The sequence below is a fragment of the Sapajus apella genome, unplaced genomic scaffold, assembly GCF_009761245.1.
Source record: "Sapajus apella isolate SASKATOON/1434 unplaced genomic scaffold, GSC_monkey_1.0 scaffold46, whole genome shotgun sequence".
NCBI classification, from domain to species: domain Eukaryota; kingdom Metazoa; phylum Chordata; class Mammalia; order Primates; family Cebidae; genus Sapajus; species Sapajus apella.
In genome coordinates this window covers 10,470,639-10,493,394 of record NW_022436986.1, presented here as the reverse complement: position 1 = coordinate 10,493,394, position 22,756 = coordinate 10,470,639, and the positions used below count along the sequence as shown (strand labels likewise).

General features: G+C 36.2%; 1 protein-coding gene across 1 annotated transcript; it reads right to left on the bottom strand.

Moving 5' to 3' along the window:
* Nucleotides 1-13,908: 13,908 nt before the first annotated feature.
* On the bottom strand, nt 13,909-16,283 carry LOC116524612 (E3 ubiquitin-protein ligase Topors-like). The gene is given in 2 exon segments (XM_032239893.1): nt 13,909-14,058; nt 14,060-16,283. Coding segments are annotated over 2 exon segments (2,217 nt in total). The 5' UTR covers nt 16,127-16,283.
* Between the last annotated feature and the right edge of the window lie 6,473 nt (nt 16,284-22,756).

Sequence of the window (22,756 nt, the reverse complement as noted above, 5' to 3'; positions counted from 1 at the left end):
GCAAAGTATAGTAAATGGGCATCAATATTCCCACAAAATTAGTACATTTAAAATATTTCTTTAAATATGCATATCATTCATTTATTAGAATTATTCAGTGTTGAGCCTTAAGTGCCCATGTCTGAAGGCCAGCAAATTTTATTAAAATTTAACCAAGAGCAGAGGAAATTTTGACATGCCGCTGTTATTCCTTCAGCATTCAGGTTTATGTTTAATTCAGTGTTTCATAATTTGCTATGAAATAAACTTCATGCTATGAAAAATTTATAAAATGTGAAGCAATGGGAGTATATGTGGGAGTATATGTCAGGTACAGTATGATATTATTCTCTGCTTGAAGAATTGTTTATGTGCCATGAACTTACTCTTGTATATTTAAAAGGAAGATAGAACTTAATCTTAGATGCTAAAGAAACAGAAAGGTTTATATTTAATTTCCTGATCACCATATACAAATTGGAGTTTCATCACCTGCCCTGCATTATTTTAGACACTTCTGGGACAGCACAACCTCCAATCTGGTTTCCCTGCTTCTGGCCTCTCTGACCTCTAATTTCTTCCCATTAATGTGAGAATTCCCTTTATAAAATGAATACATATTCCAACCTTAGCTTTATTTTTAGCAATACATAATTTTACATATTTATGGAGTACAGGTGATATTTTGCTGCATGCATACAACCATCAGCCCAGGGTATTTAGGATATTCATCATCTCAAATATTGATTATTTCATTGTGTTAGGAACATTTCAACCATTCTCTTCTGGTTATTTTGAAATATACAATAAATTTTTGTTAACCTACGGTCACTCTACTGTGCTATTCAACACTAGAATTTATTCCTTCTAACAGTATGTTTTTATGCATTAACCAACCTCTCCTCCTCCACCCTCTTCTACCCTTCCAGCCTTTGGGAACCATCATTCTACTCCCTCCCTTTATGAGATCAACCTCTTTTGCTTGCATATATGAGTGAGAACATGCAATATTTATCTTTCTGTGCCTGGATCATTTCACTTAACATATGGCCTCCAGTTTCATCCATGTTACTGCAAATAACAGAATACCTTACTTGTATGCCTTAATATTATTCCATTGTACATATATACCACATTTTCTTTATACATTCATTTGTTGATGGACACTTAGGTTGATTTGATATTTTGGCTATTGTGAATAGTGCCATAATGAACACGGGGTGCAGGCATTCCTTCGATAACTGATTTCTTTTCCTTTGAATAAATATTCAGTAGTGGGACTGCCAGATCATAGAGTAGTTCTAGTGTTAGTTTTTTGAGAACTCCCACACTGTTTTCCATAATGGCTAAACTAATTTACATTCTCATGAACAGTGTATAAGAGTTCCCTTCTCTCTGCATCTTCACCAGCATTTGTTATTTTTTGTCTCTGTGATTATAGCCATTCTAACTGGGGCAAAATAATACCTCACTGTGGTTTTTATTTGCATTTCCCAGATGATTAGCAATGTTCAGCATTTAAAAAATATGCCTGTTGGCTACTTCCATCTTCTTTTAAGAAATGTCTATTTGGATCATTTGCCTACTTTTTTTTTTTTTTTTTTTTTTTTTGAGAGGGAGTTTTGTTCTTGTTGCCCAGGCTGGAGTGCAACAATACGATCTCAGCTCACCACAACCTATGCCTCCCGGGTTCAAGCGATTCTCTTGCCTCAGACTCCCAAGGAGCTGGGATTACAGGCGTGTGCCACTATGCCCACCTAATTTTGTGGTTTTATTAAAGACAGGGGTTTCTCCATGTTGGTTATGCTGGCCTCGAACTCCTGATCTTAGGTGATCTGCCCGCCTCAGCCTCCCAAACTGCTGGGACTACAGGCATGAACCACCACACCTGGCCCCTTTGCCTACTTTTTAATGGGATATAAATATATATATTTGCTGTTAAATTGTTTGAGTTGTTGGCACCATTTCTCACCATATACAAAAATCAACTCAAAATAGATTGAAGACTTAAATGTAATACCCCAAACTGTAAAACTACTAGAAAAAAAAAAAATTGAGTGAAACAGCTTGAGGATTTTGGTCCAGCAACGATTTTATGGCTAAGAATACAAAATCACAGGCCATGAAAGCAAAGGAAACAATTAACAGAGTGAAGAGATGACATGTTGAATGGGAGAAAATATTTGCAAACTACTTGTCTGAAAAAAAATTAGTATTGAGAATATACAAGAGAATCAAACAACCTTAGTTTCTGAAGGTCTCTCCCTCCCCTCCCCCCCCCCCCCCCCCCCCGCCTCTCCCTCTCCCTCTAGTGCATCACTAGTGAGTACTCACCTGGGTTTGTTAATATCATTTCCTCTGTTTTGTCCCTACAATCCCGGGAAATTTCTCTAGTTTGCAATCACTGTGTTACTCCACCTTTCCTTGATCTTCCTCAACACTTCAAACACTTTTGAAACAAGTGTCTTCTATCGAAGTATCTGTTTGAAATAAATAACGTGATTTCTACTTTCCTGATTGATCCCTGATTGTCTCAAGGTCCTGTCAGCCTGTGAGTATAGGTGGGGTCAGAGTTACACTAATGGCCCAAAATGTCTGCTTTTTGCCATCGTCTGCTGTACAGATCTTAGCCACCTGTGACATTGCTCTCACTAAGCATAATAGGGAGTCCATAGGAAGAGCTCCTGTGTGTCAATTCAGGTGGACAGAGTCACTGTAATGCTCAGTTTCTTGGGTATCGGTCATCTCCTATCGTGTATTGTACTCGCAGTCACTGTTCTGCTGCAGTTTTTCTAGGCACTGCCACTGGTGCCAAAGCATTGTACATGCTCCCTTCTACACTTTGCCATACCTTTTCACCTGGCACCCAAAGCAACATTACTTGTGTCACTGGAAATCAATCCCTCATAAAAATACTCCTTCAACTCAGGTCTAAAAGCCCCATATTAGGTAGACTACAGGCTAGAATGATACAACGAAAAGATTCCAACACATTGTGGCTTCAGCATGATAAAAGTTTATTTCTGTCGATGTATTTTCTAGAAGTGAGAAGACTGGGGCTGATGTTAGTTGTTCTGTCTCACCCAGTTTAATGAATGAGCTCCTGCCATCCCCAAAATATGGCTTTTATCTTTGTATCCAAAATGGCTACCTTGTTACCATTTCCCAGACAGAAGAAAAAGGGAGACTTTGCTTAAGGAGATAACTGGAAGCTATTATAGATTTCACTTTTGTACACACCCCACTACCTGTAACTAATTCACATAACCACACCTATTGGGACAGAGAGTGGGCAATTTGTCTCAACTGGACAACCAAATGCTAAGTTAAAACTCTGGGGTTCAGAGTACCATGTGGAAATGTGTTTTGGGATCTAAATAAGAGTCTGCTGAGAGCCTAGGGCAGGTCATACCAAACCCATGCTCTGCTTACCAAGGTATGAGCCCCAGTCCATCATTTTTACACAAAGCCTCATCTGCTCCTCAAGCCATGTGTCCACAGAGTTATCTCTGCCCCAAGGGGCAACTTTGTTTCACTTGTACAAGGGGACTGTTTAGACTAGTGGCAATTCTGAAGGCTCTTAATGAAATACATTAGTAGTCTATATCAGAGATTCTCTCTGCATAGGGTTCACGTCTAGCCCACAGGGCTGAGGAAAGTTGGGGAGCTTTTAGAAACAGGTACTATTCTACAGCCGCCAGTTTTCTCTCTCTTCTATATGAGTGCAATACAAAAATCTCCTTGTTTCAACCAAAACTAAACTGATAAAAATTACCTCTTGTAAGTTAACCACCTCTCTAATCTTCCCTACTAATTCATTCACCTTTTATTACCAATGGTCTGAATTAGCTATTATTGTTCCTAAGTTACATATAAGGAAACTGAGGTGCAGAGATATTAGGTAACTTGCCTAAGGTCACAGAGCTTATAAGTGATTAGATATGAATTTGAATCCAGGTCTGTTTGACTCCAAAGCCATTGCTGTTTTTGTTACACAACACTGCCTATTAAGTTACAAGCACTGGTACCTTGTGATTAAAAAATGGGCTACTTGTAATATGAACATTTTAATAGAGAAGTTCCAGGAAACAGGACATCACCAGGGCCAGAGTGTCTTTGTGGTTTACACTTCCCATGAACTCTGTCTAATAAACATTTCATTTAAATTTAATAAAGCAGTTAATAAAGCCATAAAGGTTAATTACTAGTTAAGGGAAAAATATGACTTCACTTTGGTGAACATGTGAAAAATGAATCAACTTCTTTCTCAGTTAACCCAGGATTATACAGGCAATAAAGCATGATTATGGATTTAACATGTTAATTCCCAGCAGATTTAATAGCAGTGCTGTGAAATACATGACCAATCGCTAACCCATCTGACAAGCCTTCAGACAGCACTAATCAAGATTAAATCACTTGGCCCACATGTGGATGCAATATATCTTTCAAGACAAAATGACCGTAATTTTTCATCATGGAGGTAGCATACATCCCTGGTGATAGGATGAGAAGCAGAGAAGAAAAAAGTGGAGGATACAATTTGTGATCTCATTCTGACACCTCACTTTAGAAGCTATTTTTGAAGAAAATAACCTTTGCCTTGTTTTCCTAATTTTAAGACCTTCTCCAGGGTTTATTGCTGGTGGAATGATTCATGCTCTACCTGTAACTTCGGGCATAAAGCAAAGCATCTGCATCCCTAAAACTATTTTGCCTTTCCAAAAATAGATCACTGGCAGAGTCAGCCCTTTGTAGCTCTACTCTTACATATTTCAGCAACTCTTCAGGTTTCATCAGTGTGACTTCAACTCTTAAGAAACAGAATCCTAAATAACACCATATTTCCTTTCTCATGAATCCTACTGCCTGGCAACCATCAAAGAAAAGTGTCATGTTCTTTTGATTACCTGAAGATTAGGAACAGGGGTCTGAAAACTATTTACTTGTTTTATAAATAAAATTTTTTTAGAATTAAGCTAAACCCTTTCAGTTATGTATCATCTCTGGCCGTTTTCATGCTACAACAGCGGAGGTGGCAAGTTGTGAGAGAAGTGCATTTTCTCAAAGCTTAAAATATTTATTATCTGGCCCTTTACAGAACCATTTTGTTGACTCCTGGTAAAGGGTTTCATTTTTTCTTAATTCAAATTCAACTGAAACATGGATATTTTCAGGGCCTTCTATTTCTCCCATTTATATGACCCATTTTGTTTCCCAGTTATCTAAAGTCTCTAATCAAAACTTCTCACTTCACTTATTTGTGATTAGAATTAAATATGGGGGGCTGTGCTCTAATACACAGTAGATCCTCAAAAACATTAATTCATGGCCTCTCCACCAATATTTTGTTATTGTTGTTGTTTTACAAGGAAACAGAACAGTGTGATGGTAAAGAGCAGGGAACTGGCTGTATACTGTTTGGGGTCAGAGCCCAGGAGATTAAACCAGCTAATATATTTAAAGGCTGATGTCAGTGTTCCTGGCACATTGTATATTCTCATTCATTGCTGGTTTCCTCCTCTTTCTTTCTTCCTCCATTATTACCCATGTTACCTAGGGCACATTTCTTAAGTCCTCTGTGCCTTGATATTTTTATCTATAAAATAGGAATTATGATCATAATAGTATACCCACCTTACAGAGTTTTTGGTAGGATTAAAAGTGGTAACACAAGCAATATGTTCAGAATAGTGCTGGGCACACAGTAAGCACTACAGCAGTGTTGCTCACCATTATCACCATGATCTTCCTCCTCATCATCACCTTCATTTTACTAAAAGAGGTTAGTCATGTCAGAAAGGATTAATCCATTACCCACTGGCTTTTTACAAAAAAGGATTTACTTAGATAGATGTGAGGTATAAGAGTGTAAAATCTAATCAGTCCTATGTTTAAGTCAAGCTCTGTCACCTTTCATTGTTGGGGACTTGGGGGTCAAGGTCTTGCTCTGTCACCCCGGCTGGAGTGCAGTGGCAAGCTCATGGTTCACTGCAGGCTTGACCTCCGAAGCTCAAGCAATCCTCCTTCCACCTCAGCCTCGATAGTAGCTGAGACTTACAGGTATGTGCAACCACACACAGCTAGTTTTTGAATTTTTTGTAGAGGTGGGGTTTCCCTATGCTGTCCAGGCTAGTCTTGAACTCCTGGACTCAAGTGACCCACCCACCTTGGCCTCCCAAAGTCCTAGAATGACAGGCCTGAGCCACAGTGCCCAGACCACTGTTTTTGTATCTCAGATATTTCATTTAGTTTTTGTGCATCTGAGTTTTCACATTTAACATATGAAGTAAACAATACGTATCTCATCAGTGAGTTGAAGAGTAAACCAGCTAATATAGTTAAAGGCTGATGTCACTGTTACTGGTACATTGTATAGGCTCCTATTTGCTGGTTTCTTCCTCTTCTCTGCATCTGTGTCCTTTAAGGTAGCCTGACTCTCTTGAATGTCTTTCATTTCCTGATTGTTCATGCTCTGAGCTCCAGTCATGCTCATTACTTCACAATTTCCCATTTGCTCTTCTCTTTTCTCTGACTCTTTGTGATGGTAAATTGTAGTGGCACTTTGAATCGTCTAAGGGATGCCCAGATGGCTGATTTCTGGGGGCTGGGTAGGGGCCAAAAGAAGAGATGAACATTTGACTTGATAGACTGAGTAAAGAAGACCCGCTTCACCAGTGTGAGCAGGCATCATCCAATCTGTTGAGGCTGGAACACAACAAAAAGGCAGAGAAAGGGAAAATTCTGTCCCCTCCTTGGCCTTGGACATCCATCATCCTTTGCCCTTGGCCATGGGATATCCTGGTTCTTGGGCCTTTGGACTCTAAGACTTACACCAGCACCCACTTCCCCATTCTCAGGCTTTTGGCTTGGGACAGGGAGTTATACCATCATCTGGTTCTCTGGCCTTTGAAGTTGGACTGAACTATACCACTGACTTTCCTGGGTTTCCCACTTGCAAATGGCACCATGTGGGACTTGTCAGCCTTCAAAATTCTATGAACTAATTCCCATAATAAATTTCCTCATATATATCCATGTATATCCTACTCTTTGTTCTCATCTGGAGAATTCTGATTCATACACTCAATTAATACACTTAATTTGTGGTGAGCTGATTCTGGTATTCAGATCAACCTGTGTTTTCTCATATGCTAAACCTTTAATAATGACAATAGTAATAATAGCTTGCTTATGCTCTTTCTCACTCTCTCTCCTCCCCCCAACATATAAATGTGTATATATATATAATCTACCACTATGTGCCAGGCAGTGTTTTAAGAATTTTACTTTTTATTGAACCCTCATAACCACCCTTTGGAATGTTATCTCCATTCTATAGGTGAGGAAATTGAGCAATGGAGTTTCCAAAACTTGACTGAGCTCATCCGGTTAATAAGCACAGAGTAAGGATTTAACTCCGGGCAGTTTATCACTGGAATCTACGTTTTTAGCCACTATGCTATTCTGCTTCCCTAAATACTTTACAAAATCTTAAGGGACTTCATCAACATACTCTACCAATGCATTTCTGCCTTAGTCCATAAGTGTGTTTTGCGTAAGGACTAATCCATCCATTTTTACACATATAATGTAAAAGTTATATAGTGTATGTATGTTTTCTTCTAAAAATAAACTCATTCAAGGAATAATAAATAAGGAACAACTATTTAAATTCATTAATTAGATTCTATTTATACTACTGTCAACCTCAAATTTTTGTTTGAGCTGAAATCTTATTTATTTTAGTCACCATTGTTGGCTACAACATGATAACAAATTTGTATTCAAAAATTTTGGTAGAATAATAATTTATGGCTGGCGTTCAGTCCTAAGACTCTTCTTTTAAAGGAGTGCTTCTCAAAATATTCTGCATATAAATCACCAGGGGATAATATTAAAATTCAATTTCTGGTTTGGGTTGGGTCTCATGATTCTGAATTTCTATCAAGTAACAAGTATCTTTTGATACAGCACAGAAAGGCTTTCAGGTTAACATATAGTGATCATCTATCTATTGGCATTCTTAGGATCTCCTTGGACTTTACTTTGCCTGGGCACAGTTGGTTGACTTTTAGGTTCTAATACAGAAGAGTGATTGAAATGGATCAAGGGTCCTTCTTGAGTCACTGTTTCCTCATGATGCCTCCCACAGTCACTGATCCTATTCAATTCACATCCAAAATTTTGTTCTGTATCCTGGTCAGCCTGAACTAAGCACTTACTACATGCTAGGCTGGTGCTTTTCTTGAAGTTCTCATTCTTAAGGGAGAGGTATAAGGAGAGTGAACTCAGACATGTAAGATAAAAATGACAAAATAAGTATTTTTGGTTTCACAATAGAAGCTTGAGGGCACGGGCTGGACGTGGTGACACATGTCTGAAATCCTAGCACTTTGGGAAGCCGAAGCAGACAAATTATTTAAGCCCAGAAGTTCAAGACTAGCCTGGGCAACATGGTGAAACCCCATCGCTGCAAAAAAAGAAAAAAAAGAAAAAAACCAAAAACACAAAAATTAGCTAGATGTTGTGGCATGTTCCTATAGTTCCAGCTACTTGGGAGGCTGAGGCAGGAAAATCACTTAAGCCCAGGAGGTCGAGGCTGCAGTGAACTGTGCTCACATCACTGCACTCCAGGCTGGATGACAGAATGAGACAGTGTCTCAATTTAAAAAAGAAAGAAAGAAAGAAAAAGAAGTGTAAGGACACAAAGAAAGTGATTGTTCACTTCTAACAGCTTGACAGTTGAGAAAATATGAAAGCTTCAGAAAGATGGTATCCCCTAAATGGATTCTGAAAGTGTTCTCTAAACAACAGTGGAGCAATAACTTTCTAAGCTAAGAAGTTAGCATGAAGATGGGCAATGGCCTGGCCTGATTCAGAAACTGACTTGCTACTGGTATGGTTGAATTTGGAATTGAAAAGGAAAAAAAGCAAAGGATCTACTGTAGTAGAGACTGGGAAAGTATTGAAGGGTTAAGCATGAGAGTGATTAATCACTGCCCTGCATTTATGTACCTATTCTTCTGAGTTTTAAGTATATATAAATAATAAGTATATATGCATAATACTCATATTTCAAAACATGTTTTAATGTAATATTTAATACACAAAATAATATTTATAACATATTTGTTATGAAGCATAATATAAAAGTATACCTGTCAACCCACTATGCAGCTTTATTTATACTTTGGACATAACTGAAACTGTTGAAGCTATCTATATTCAGATACTTTATATTAATAAACTATATGCCCATTAGATGAAACTGCACGTGACAGTATTTCCATACAGTGTTATAAAATTTTACTTTGGAACACTTAATAATGTGACAAAATTTTTTTTATCGGTTCTTAGTTGTAAAATGCTCCCAGCAGCTCAATAGTCACTTTGATGTGACTAACTTAATTAAATCAAAAATCGAAGATTTATAGCAAATTCAAAATGGAAAGAAATCTAGAGATCCTCTAGCAGAGTGTTTCCAAATTGTATTACAGGCCAGTAAACCACTTAATATCCACTATAGACCTCAATAATGTGATAAAAAGTCCAAATGAGTGTAAAAGTTGAGCCTAGTCAAAGCCACTGGCTCAGAGAAGGGTGAGGAAGGCTCAGATGCAAGGCATGGCATTGTTTTACAGAACATCAGATCCGTGGTTCAAAAAGGGACTGAACCAATTACATTTAACTGAGGCAATAACTGAATTGTAGAGAAGTGAGGTTATCCAATATCATACAGTTCAATAATACCAAACCAATTAGAGAAATATGTTTATTGAACAATATGGAAGACACTGGAGTAAGCATTGTGACAGAAATGTATTTTGTCTAAGACAAGGAAGTTATAACCTATTTTATTGATAAGAAATGATTTGTGCAGATAATGGTGTGTTCTTATGCATCATATATATGTATGCATGTCTGTGTTTTCGTGTTTGTCTACCAGGACAAATGGATAGAGGAATGGATTGAAGCTAAAGGGTTGTCTATGCAACAGGGAAGCAATGAAGAATTTTAGGCAGGCAAATTACATAAAGAAATGTGTAATATTAGAATGACAGTAGCAGTGTGGATAATTACCTGGAGAAAGAGAGCCCAGAGTCAGAGAAAGAAGTTAGGAGGATACTGTGAGCATTCCAATGTGCACAGGTGGAAGGCCTTTTCTAAGATGTATCTGTGGGGATTGATAAATTCTCATTAGTTAAAAGATGCACAATGGAAAGCTATAAGTATTAATAATTCATTCTTTTTTATATTCACTCCTGACAATGACTTTCAAGTATCTTCAGACATCTCATTTCTCCTTACCTGCTTTTTATTAGACACATAAAATATACCTTAAAGAGTATCACTGCAAAGAGCACTAGGAAGTCAAGGACAGAGATAAAAACTGGCCCCGGACCTCCAAGGTTTCAGCTGACCCACATGCCATAGAAGATATTGTGTGAACTGAGGCATATATATTGAAAATCAGTCACCTGCCACCTCCCAGCTAGCTGAGATGAACCCCACTGGCATCAGAATGACAATTCAGGGTGAACTTGGGAAAGAGGAATTTATCCTTATAAATAAACAGAAGTGCCTCCTTGGCACCTCATCCTGTATGATGATGTCAGTATTCTGGATTTTGAATGACAAAGTACTCTCAGTAGCATAGAGGACCAGGTGATCAACGGTTGTAAGTATTTCTGAGTTAGATTTGAAAAGCTCAGTCAATCAGATAGTAAGCTATAAAAACGCAAAACATGGGTAGTTAGAACTACAGTTTTACTCTCGGCTCTGCTGCTTGTTATGATACAATCTCTTTCAAACTCATTTTCCTTGTGGAAAGGATAAGTGTAATTAAACCAACCTTACTCTCTTTTGTAGTAGTAAAATGACATAGTGTTTGTGAATGTATTTACCAGAGGATGTGAAAGATACATAAATAAAAATGGCAACAACAACTAAAAAGTAGGTAGTACCAGGTTGTGGTTTAAGATCATTTACTCAAGTTGGGGCCATCTAGGTTTTAGTTCAAACCACAACATTACTAGCTTTCCTCATTGATAAAGTGTGAATTAAAGTACTACCTCATTGAATTTGTATGTGTGTGTGTGTATCACAGATAGTAAACTTTCAATATTTGTTATTGTTACTGTGTTATCATTAAATATATTTTTCCCATCCATGAAATGCTGTTTCCATATTTAAGGGTACGATAGTTTTGATTCATTAGCAAATTTATTTGACTCTTTAATGACTCTTGGAATCTTTGAGTTACACTGGAATTTAGAAAGCATCCAGTCAAATTTTTCACATTATTGGAATCCAGCCAAGCATGAACACTTCTAAGGATGAGAATTTCTTTTCTCCACTGGCCTCTTGCCCACTCTTAAAGGAACAATATGACTAGTCTAATAAAAAAGGCTTTCTTTGATTAAGCAGAAATCACCTTCCTGAAACTTTGCCCTTAAAAGAAGCCAGATTTCCTTTCCAAATTATTTAGAAAAATACACCTCGTAGAGAACATTCATTTGTGTATTTGAAGACATTGACATGTCTACTTTGCTTTTCTCTACCAAGAGAAATTCTCTACATCTTTGAATGCAACCTAGCATTTCTGGCTCATAAGTATACTTTTGAGCACAGTAAGAGTTGTACTTTCTTTTTTATAAACTGCTGCTAAATTGTGGTGTTCTGAACTACTATAATTGATTTCCTATTTTTAATATCAGGACTTTGCATATATTTCCATAAATCTCTACCATGGAAGGGTTAGCTAATGGTTGATAGTAGAAAGCTCCCCTAACTTGATAAAGTATACATACAAAAAAAAAAAAAAAGGAAATATGGCAATAGTTACAACTAAACTTACTGGAACACATATATATCTGTTACATGGGTTTTCTAAGATTTCTTTAGGAGCATGTCTTTATTCATTTTCAAAAGAGTTAGGAAAGTAAACAAAATACTGTTTAAAAATAACAAATTGGAATTTTGAGTCCTCTGCTAACTTTGGATGCTTTGTGACTGGTGTGGACTCAGCCTCGTTTCATGCCTGTTTACAGCTTGGCATCGGCCTCCCTATTTAATGGATCTCTCAGGATTTTCCAGCTACACTAGAAGTGGAGTTTAGAAAATGTCATTTTTCTTACTTTTCTTCAACTCTCTCCTTTTTCTTAATAGCCCTTACCAATAAATTTACCTGGTAAACTCCTACTCACCCTTCGGGACTATACCTGTATATGACTTCCAAAAAGTCTTCAGAAACTTCCCCAAGACAATTATTCCTCCCTGTTCATTCTCCAGGAGACTTCCATTCTGCCAATTCCTGGTGACTTGCTTGATTGAAAGTGAATGAAAATCCTGATTTAACAAAGCAGGCAAACAGGAAATGCATTGACACAATACTTAGGGAGGGTTAAAATAATACAACCACATAAAAGATAGAAAGACAGCTTGGGTTCAAGAAGATCCAAGTCCTACTTCCAAGAATCTATTGGCCTGACTTGTCTCACTTTACTGTTAGCTTTGTCCTGTCTTACCTCAAATTGACTTTCTCATATTGAGAAATCCAGCTTTTGATAATATTAGGTTGATGGAAAAGTCATTTTTGTCATTACTTTTAATGGCAAAAACTGCAATTACTTTTGCAACAACTTAATATCTAAACTTTAAATTTCTTACCATGTGCTAACAGGGAAAAAGAATGACCCTTTTGCTCAGAACCAGCTTGAAAAATACCAGGGAAATATTATATTGTATGGCCAGAGGGGCAAAATATTATGATTAGCTTGGCTTAGGTAGCCACCATCATTAAGCCATGGTACTATAGATGGAGAATCAGAGTTATCTAAAAAAAAAAAAAAAAAAAAAAGACAGCATCTAATGAAGATATCTTGTCAGAGCATGTGGAGGTACAGTTTTCGAGAGAGAGTCATAGTGAAAGGGGTGCCAAAAATTCCACAGATGCTAATTTTTACCTATTTACTTACATCTGCTTTGGTAACTAGGCTGTGAAGTACTTTAAGGCAAGGCCTACACCTTAAACAGTGACCCTGCCTTTATTTTCCAGGGACTAAAAATGCATTAGGTCTAAAATGTAACAGACCTCAATATATATTATTATTATTTAAAAAATAACTGATATGGTCTGACTCTGTGTCCCCACCGAAATTTCATCTTGAATTGTAATCTGAATTGTAATTCCTACATGTTGGGGGAGGGACCTTGTGGGAGTTGATTAGATCATGGGGGCAGTGTCCACATGCTGTTCTCATGATAGTGAGTGAATTCTCATGAGATCTGATGGTTTTATAAGGGGCATTCCCCACCTTGGCTCTGCACTTCTCTCTCCCACTGCCATGTGAAGAAGGATGTGTTTGCTTCGCCTTCCGCCATCATTGTAAGTTACCTGAGGCCTCCTGAGCAGTGCTGAATTGTGATCAATTCAACCGCTTTCCTTTATAAATTATCCAGTCTCAGGCAGTTCTTTATAGCAATGTGAGAATGAACTAATACAATAACACATATGTTTAGTAACATACTTATGCATAACTTGTGTTAGGAAACTCGTACTTCTATTGTTAGCATAATCTTCAGGGTGTTTGGAACTTTGAATAGTCAATCTTTACAGTTAAATCTAGAAACAAAAAAATAAGTCAAATATTTTCATAATTTAGTTCATAAGAAAAAAGCAGGCAGAAATGTTTACATATATGACCAGTTTAATGATTTGCATTTGTCTCCAAAATGAACTTTGAATTTAATAACCAGGCTTTTACTTTCAGTTACCAAGTGATGTGATAAATCTTTTCAGTAATATTTATCGATTATATTCATCTTCTTTGAAAATATGAATATAATCAAAACTAGCTTAGTAGCTAGTTTAGTAGACTGATATACTCTTTAAAAGTATGAATATAATCTAAAGTACATTAGTGGCTAGTTTAGTAGACTGATTTGCCTTTTAAAACAATTTGCACCTATGTTTCTGATACTATGTCTCCTTTGTATTCTTTCTTGACCCAGTGAATATTCTAAAGATTCAAATGCTGTTTTTGTGGATTTGTCTCCTGCAGGAGGGTGCACATTCAGAAAGTCCACTCATTTGCCTTATATCATCCACATTGCTCAGTTCATCACTGACGTCCTCTGTGGTGTGTATGTCTGAATAATGGCATTTGGTTTTTCTGTGCCTAACTACTCTAGTTCTTCTAGCTTTAGGAAATGTAGTTTCTTGCTTTATCTCCTGTTTACTTGGGGGTCTGTGTTCCTGGAGCTGTAGGCATGTGGGACTGTTACAGTGTCTTCCTGCTTGGGAAGCACCTTCACTTTTAGAAGGACACTTGGGTATCTTTCCAGCAGTTGAAGAAAGCTTCACGTATTGGATTGTAGTTGAAGATGGCCTCCCATAGTTCAATTCATTGCCATGTGCATGTTTTTCTTTTGAGGGCTTGCAGCATATATTCTGGAGGAGGTGTTCACTTCTGTGACTTCGTCTCAGAGAGAGATTACTCGATTCTCTGCTTACAGATCTCTTTCTAGATCCAACACACCAGGATTTGGATCTGTGAGTACTAGGCCTTGATCGTCTTTGGATTCTTCTACTGGAGTGTGAACCAATTTCTACAAACTGGGAGAATTGTCTACACTTCAATCTCTTTTTTCTCAAAGAACTCAGTTTCCTGCCATCTCTCTTAGGAGAAAAGGCATTTTCTGAAATGCTACTCCAAGAGGGGTCTCTCTCTCTGGATTTGCAACTTTTCAAGGATCTTTCTCTGGACAATCTTTGAAAGGTCTTTGGTGAAGAATCTGAGTATTTGCTATTTTCTTCTTTTTTCTGAAAGTTTATCTTCTGGCCACAGCTCAAACCCCTTCTTTCCCTTAAACTATATTTCTGTGGTTGCACCTGATTAGAAATTCCTGGGGTACCAAAGGGGTGTGCAGTTGTGTCATTCTTTCCCAGATCATGGACATGATCAGGAAACAACTTCATTCCTTCTGTCATTTTCTCTTGAACTTTTTTTTTGCAATTCAGTAAGGCTGGGTACCTTTCCCTTGGAGTAGCCCATTTCTGGAGTATATTATTTGTAGAAACGATGCTTTTGTGGTCGCCTGATTCAGCTTCATCTTTGATTCCACCATAGATTTTGCTTACTGTTTTATCATAGACTGGTGGGATTTCAGATTTCTTCAAGAAAGAGGTAGTATTTGGAACCTGTTTCGAGCCTGACAGGGGCCTCTCCTCTTTATTCCATTGACTCTGGGTTTTTTTAGGCTGCTTTGTATTATGTTGAGATATCAATAGAGTGTGATCCTTAGGCAAAGGTGAAATAGGAGCTGATGCAATGGGCTTCTTTTTTACACATGGTGAAGCAGCAGAACATTGATAGATGGCTCGCTGGTCATAGGTCTCCATGTTGTAAGGTGAATGAACAAAACTAATAAACTCATGTAGGAAATGGTGGGTGTATTGCAAAAGATAAGGCTCTAGGAAGTGAATAAAAGACTCACTGTCCAAGTCATATTTTGTCATGTGATGGAGGATGGTGGTTAGGATATTCTTTACTGTGTAGCCATAATCTCCGTAAACAGCTGTTAGTTCCCGTTTCAGCCAGGGAACCAGCCGGTGTAGACAACCAGGGTTTCTTTTAAAGTAATTAGCTGTAAAGTGCTGTTGAGGTTTGTAGCCTTGAACATGCGTCACCCAAATTCCAGAATAATACAGAGCTCTTCTGAACTTTAAAGCCACCTGATCTCTAAAGTAGCCCAGGGACATGGAGTTTGGTTGGAGCTTCCCATTATCCCCAAACTCCCTCAGTAACTCTTGGATAGTCCACTCTCTCACTGGCTTGAGTTTTCTTTTAATATCCTCAAGGCTCAGAATTAGATGATTGTTTTGAGAAGACCCCACATAGCCTTCCTCGTCTGAGGGAAGAACTGCTGAGTCTTCTTTGTTATCACTCTCTGGCTTGATGGGACAACATTGAGAAGGAAAGCACTGCACGCTACAAGAAAGCATGGATTTCTTCCTTGATCTTGAATATAAAGAGCCATTACCACTCTCGTTGGAACAGGGATTCCAATCAGACTCATTCTGAGGCCCCTCCAAACAATTAGGACAGTCACAGTCAGACGAGAGATCTAATGACATTGCCATAATATTGGATTATATTTCACAGTTGAATATGAAAAAAATTGGCCCAAATCAATTCCTCACTTGCCATAAAAAAAAGTCTTTTAAAAGCACTTCATTCGTTTCCAAAATATATTTTATCACCATGGAATAAATGCAAGAATAAAGTTAAGAAACAAACTGTTCCTCAAATTAATAATAATGTGCTCATAAAACCCAATGTAGATAAGGCAATGGGGATACAGGCACATAGTTTCTTTTTGTCTCTCAAATTAGTTGTTGCAAACTCTGAAAAGTAAATTAGAAATAAACATCAAAATTTAAGTACTATATTCTTTGACTTTGCAGTTCTAATTCTATAAATTTCATCTAGGTGTTAGAACTTATATGTGTGTGTGTGTGTGTGTGTGCGCGTGTGTGTGTATATATATAAAAGTACCATATATATGTGTGTATATGTGTGTATACGTATATATAAAAGTTCCATATATATGTCCATATGTATGTTGCATATATATATGTATCCTGTGTGTGTGTGTGTGTAACTTTTATATATTTACACACATATATATGGAATTTTTATACACACACATATGTGTGTATATATATATAAATTCCATATATATATATATATATATGCACACACGCACACACATATTTAGGTTGACTTTTTTTTGTAATAACAAGAAACTGAATATAAATATCCATCAGTAGGAGACTTATTAAATAAATGACATTTCATTCACAGTATTTAATATATCACCCATTTAAAACATGAGGCAAAGTACATATTAATACAAGAAGATTGCTGAATACATTTAAAAATGAAAAGTTTATATAGAAGTATGAAAGACTGTCATAAACTCTTAGACAGTAAGCATTTATTTCTGTTAGTATTGTGAACTAACAACTTGAAAAATTTTCCCATTAGGAATAACAAAATAATGCTAGCAATAATTATGTATATATACACACACATATATACATATGTATATATACACACACATACATGTGTGTGTGAGAGTGTGTGTGTGTGTGTGTGTGTGCACATACGTGTATGCTAAGTTGAGAGGAAATAAGCAAAATTGCCAGATGTTAAAGAACTAGAGTGGCTCACACCTGTAATCCCAGCACTTTGGGAGGCCGAGGCGGGCAGATCACGAGGTCAGGAGATCGAGATCATCCTGGCCAATAAGGTGAAACCCCATCTCTACTAAAAATACAAAAAAATTAGCTGGCTGTGGTGGTGCATGCCTGTAGTCCCAGCTACTTGGGAGGCTGAGACAGGAGAATTGCTTGAACCCAGGAGGTGGAGACTGCAGTGAGCTGAGATTGCACCACTACACTACAGCCTGAGCAACAGTGCAAGATCTGTCTAAAAAAAAAAAAAAAAAAAAAAAAAAAAAAAAAAAAAAAAAAAAAAAGAACTAGAGATAAATAGAAATCCAGAAAAGAAAGTGAGTTCTAATACTGCTAGTTACCCATATCTGGTGTTCTTGAGCTTTAATTTTTATAGAACTGATAGTTGCAGATGATCAGAGACAAAGAATACACTCTGTTGAAGGTTAAATATTTAATAGAAAACCCCTCCCTAAATCTGTGTGTCCAGCTGTTTACAGCCTCCGAAAACGTGAATTAGAAAAAAAAGACCCACAAAAGAGTCAACAAGAAATATTAGAAGACCTGTTACTACAAACAAGTAATTGTGTTAGCAGACTAAGTTTAAACAATCAGTTTTCTTAAAAATCTCAAGAGGATAATTTACATTGAGTTCCATACTGATCCCAGGCAACTGGTAGAGGCAAACCCAAACTTTCTCTGGAGGAATTCAACTTAAACCCAAGTCTCATGACACATTTCCTATAAATTAGTTCACAATCAAAAATCACCAACAAACCAAAAATCGGTCATCATATGCCTATGTCCACAGAAATAACAGAGCATATTTGGCTCTGAAAAGAAATAGAAAATGGTACACTGAATATATTCAATCAATTAAAGGTGTTTTGAAAGTATTACCAGTAAAAGAGTCTATAAAATATGACAAAAGAGATTTGAAACATAACCAGATAGGATTTCAAGAAATAAAAATATAAATATTAAAATTTCAAAATGAACGGATAAAATAAACAACAAAATCAACATAGATAAGAGTATTATTAGTGCATTAAGATGCAGATCTGAAAGAATTCAGAGAATGCAGCACAGAGAGAAAAAAAGATGGAAATTTGGAAGATAATTTAAAGAAAAACTTAAGTGAGACTGTTTAAGATTTTTAGGAAATAATAGAAAAAATGAAGGAAAGGTGATATTCAAACAGATATATTTAGCAACTTTCCAGAATGTGTAAAATATGTAAATCATCTGTTTCAGAATTACGATAAATTTCAAGTATAATAACTAAAAAGAAATCCCCTTTAAAATAGATCAAAGTAGAACTGGTGTACACCAAAGATAAAGTGACCAAAAAGAATATATCTTCAAAGTACTGATTAAAGCCAACTTGTCATCCTGGAAATACATATTCAATGAAAGTTCCTTTCAAGGATTAGGTCAAAATTTGAATTTTGAGAGAAAGACATTTGTGAAAAACTAAGCCCCCCAAAAGTTAAAGACCAATGAACGCTTCTTAAAAGAACACGTGAAAGATGTAGTTCAGAAGGAAATTATTCAAAAATGACTGTGGAAGGAATTTATGAGGTAAAAGACAAAATGGTAAACAAAAATGGTAAAGATATGGATCAATCTAAGCAAAACATGTATAAGACAATGTATAAATGTCTATATAGTGGGATTAAAATGAAAATAAAGCACTAATTTAAAAAAATAAAACTTGGAAGGTGAGTAATTGAACTCAAAACATTTTAAAGTTTTTGTTTTATTATGAAGACAGCTTAAAATATGTATTAAATTTAGGCACAATTAAATATGTATATTAAAATGTCTACAATAACCACTAAAATCATAGAAATGTGCTACATACAGACTTGTGAAAAGAGACACAATGGAATTAAAGAGGAAAACATCAATGAAATTCAATATAAAAATAAAATCACCAAGTAAAATAATGAATAAAATAGAATTTCATTATGTAAATTTTAAAATAATAAATATTATAAAATTTAGGTGGACATTCTTACGGGTCAAAACTATTTGTAAAGAAAGCAATGGAATTGATGAACCCTGAAATGAAGATAGTGTTTCCTACCAGGTGTTAGAGAGGAAGATAAATGCCATCAAGAAGAGACATGTAGAGGTCTTTAAAGGTAGTAGATGTATTCTACTCCTTAGCCTAGGGGGTGGGTACTATGCATTTACTTTATTGTTACTATTTAAAACTTATATACATTACACATACTTTGTATTATTTAATATTTAATTAAAATTTTAATTCAAAAAAGATATACACAGCACAAGTTTGGATAAACACAGAAAATTTCTGGACAACTATACAAGAGATGTAAATATATATAGGTAGTTGAATTTGATGTAAGGACAGGAAAACAAAGGCTACAAAGAGTTTCCAACTATACTCCCAACGTAATTTTTTAAACCATTCACATGTATTTTTTTTCTAATTAAAAAACTAAAAATAAAATCATATATCCCATAAAACACATCTTGAAATCCTACTCTACACATTTTGAGAATTTTGGGCTGACATGTTTGATAAATAATTGCTCACATTTTTAATATTAATATTTTTCATTTAGTTTGACTTCTCATTATCTAGACATTTTTTCCATGATGGAATCTACTTCTAGTTTTTTATTTTTATTTTTTGAAATTACATTATTTAGCAAATTTACCTCCTGGAGGATTTGCAGATATCCACAGTCATTTGAGCCTTAGCATGCTGGATTTATTTGGTAGTGGATCTCCTCTGTTTTGTTTGCCTTAGCGACAGAATTTAGAACACAGGGCAAGTTCTGCTGTGGTCTAGGCAAAGAGAGAGCTCCACGTTTTCCATGAAGCTTGGCATATTTTGTTTCCCAGCACTGTCCCAAGTACCTTTAAGATGCAATCCTGAATAAAATGAGATTCAAATCCATGACTTAGAGGTTGCCGGAACTCTAATGTTTTGGTAGACCAATCAGAGACAAGATTCTAATAAGCAGTCGATTCAGAAGAGAGCAAGAGTGCTTGGTGGAATATCATTTTTCCTGATGAATGAATTCTCTAAAGTAAAAGTTGCTGGTGTCATATTAATATTTGGATTTAAATTATTTAATCAGAAAATTGTCACTTTCTCTTTTAATGAAAGATACAAATAAACCTGTTAGCATGTATGCAAGGTGGCCTAATCAACATCTTGGTTGGTTGTTTACCAATATTTTGGACTGAAAATGATACAAACGTGTTGATTATTTTTTGGCTAAATACCAGTTAATACAAACAACACAATTGGAAGGTCACTGAAAATAGGAAATTTTTCTTTTCTATTGCTTTTATGACTGAGAAGCTCCCTTGAAATTTAGTCATGCTTACCCAGGTATTCAACCTCTCTCAGATCCAGAATGAAACCAATTTAGCTCACAGGATATTTGGAGGGGTCATATGAGCTATTCTGTGTTAGAGTTTGCTATCAAGTGACAGTTCAATAGAACAGACATTTTAATGTTAATTTTAGTGTGCTTCATTGAGAATGCCCAAGACAGTGCATTGTCTTTTATAAAAAATGTTTTATGTGATTTTTTTTGAACCCAAAATTGATACCAATTCTGCCACCCCTGTAACTTTTAGGCAATATAGAACCACATATCTTCATACCTATGTCAGCAGTGTGTAGAGGAAAGAACAGTACAGAAATGAGTTTTTGTTCTAGCAGTACCCCCAGCATGTACACATATGCTCCCTGAATCTCAGCTTACTTATGGGTGAAATGAAGCTAAACAAGATAATAGGTGATAAAAATACTTTGTAAAATACAATACTCATTAGTAAAAAAGTGCACTCAGGAGCTAGTCCCCTGCAGACAGTGCCTAGCCCAGTAAAAAAATGCTCTATAAATATCTGTTGAAAGAAAGGAAGAAGAAGAGGAGTAGGAGAAAGAAGGAGAGGATTAAGGAGAATGAGAGGGAAAAACAAAAGGAAAATCATAAGTGGGGGCAGTGAAAAGTCTGGGTTTTATTCATACATAGTAATTAATACATACTTATGGGGTACATGTTATATTTTAATACATGCATATAATCTATAATGATCAAAGGGTATTTGGGGTATTCATCACCTCAAATATTATTTCTTTGTGTTGGGAACATTTCACATTTACTTATTTTGAAAGACACAATATATTGTTGTAACTATAGTTATCCTACTGTGCTATTCTAACCCTAGAATTATTCTTTCTATCTAACTGCATGTCTGTAACTTTTAACCAACCAGCCTTCACCAACCCCCAACCCACCTTCTTCCAAGCCTCTAGTAATGATCATTCTACTCTCTGTCTTCACGAAACCAATCATTTAAGCTTCCACATATGACTGAGAACATGTGATATCTTCTTTCTGTGTCTGGATTATTTCACTTAACATAATGATCTCCAGTTTCATCCATGTTGCTGTAAATGACAGGATTTTATTCTTTTTTATGTCTGGGTAATAGTCCATTGTGAGTGTATACTACGTTTTCTCTATCCATTCATCTGTTGATTCAAAATCTTGGCCATTGTGAGTAGTGCTGCAGTAAACATGGGAGTGCAGACCTCTTTTTAAAATACTGATTTCCATTTCTTTAGATAGATACCCAGCAGTGGGATTGCTGGATCACATGGTAGTTCTATTTTTAGTTTTTTGAAAAACTGCCATACTGATTTCCGTAATGGCTGTACTAATTACATTCCTACCAACAGTATCTGAAAGCTCCCTTTTCTCTGCATCCTCACTAGCATTTGTTATTTTTTGACTTTTTGGTAATAGCCACTCTAACTAGGGTGAGATGATATCTCATTGTGGTTTTGATTTGCATTTCCTTGAGGATTAGTGATGTTGAGAATTTTTTATATACCTGTTGGCCAAGTTTCTCTTTGAGCTGTTTATATTTCAGTCTGTCTCTTCATTTTTTTCCTCCATCATTTTCTTCCTTTCCTTTTCTTATTTTTACTTCTTCAATTCCTAAGTTCCCTAAATTATGAACCAGCTTAGAAGGGAAAGGGTTGTCGGGAGATTGACGCATTGGCATCCAAAGTGAGATATTTCCAGTGGTTTAGGAAGATCTTAAGATAACAAGGACAGGATGGTGCTTTACAAGTAATCTAATCATTGATAGCCAAGAGATCAGATTCTTCATTTTTCCACTTGAGTCCTTCGCTAGATACTTGGAAGTCTGGCTCTTCTGACTTTTTTAAAGTCATGTAGCTTTAGAGCAGAGTTTCTCCACCTTAGCTCTATTAAGGCCAGATAATTCTTTTCTATGTACAGTAGATTGTGAAGTACCATCCCTATTCTCTACCCACTAGATGTCATTAGTACTTCCTCCACCCCAGTATGAAAACAAAAAAATGTCTTCAGATATTGTCAAATGTTCTGGCAGGAAAGAATTGTCCCCAGTTGAAAACTACTACTCTAAAGCATAAAATTATTGTCTTTGAGATACTTTCCCCTACTGGAGCGGGAGCAGTTCTCCTACCACAAAGCTATAGCATGTGAATTCATG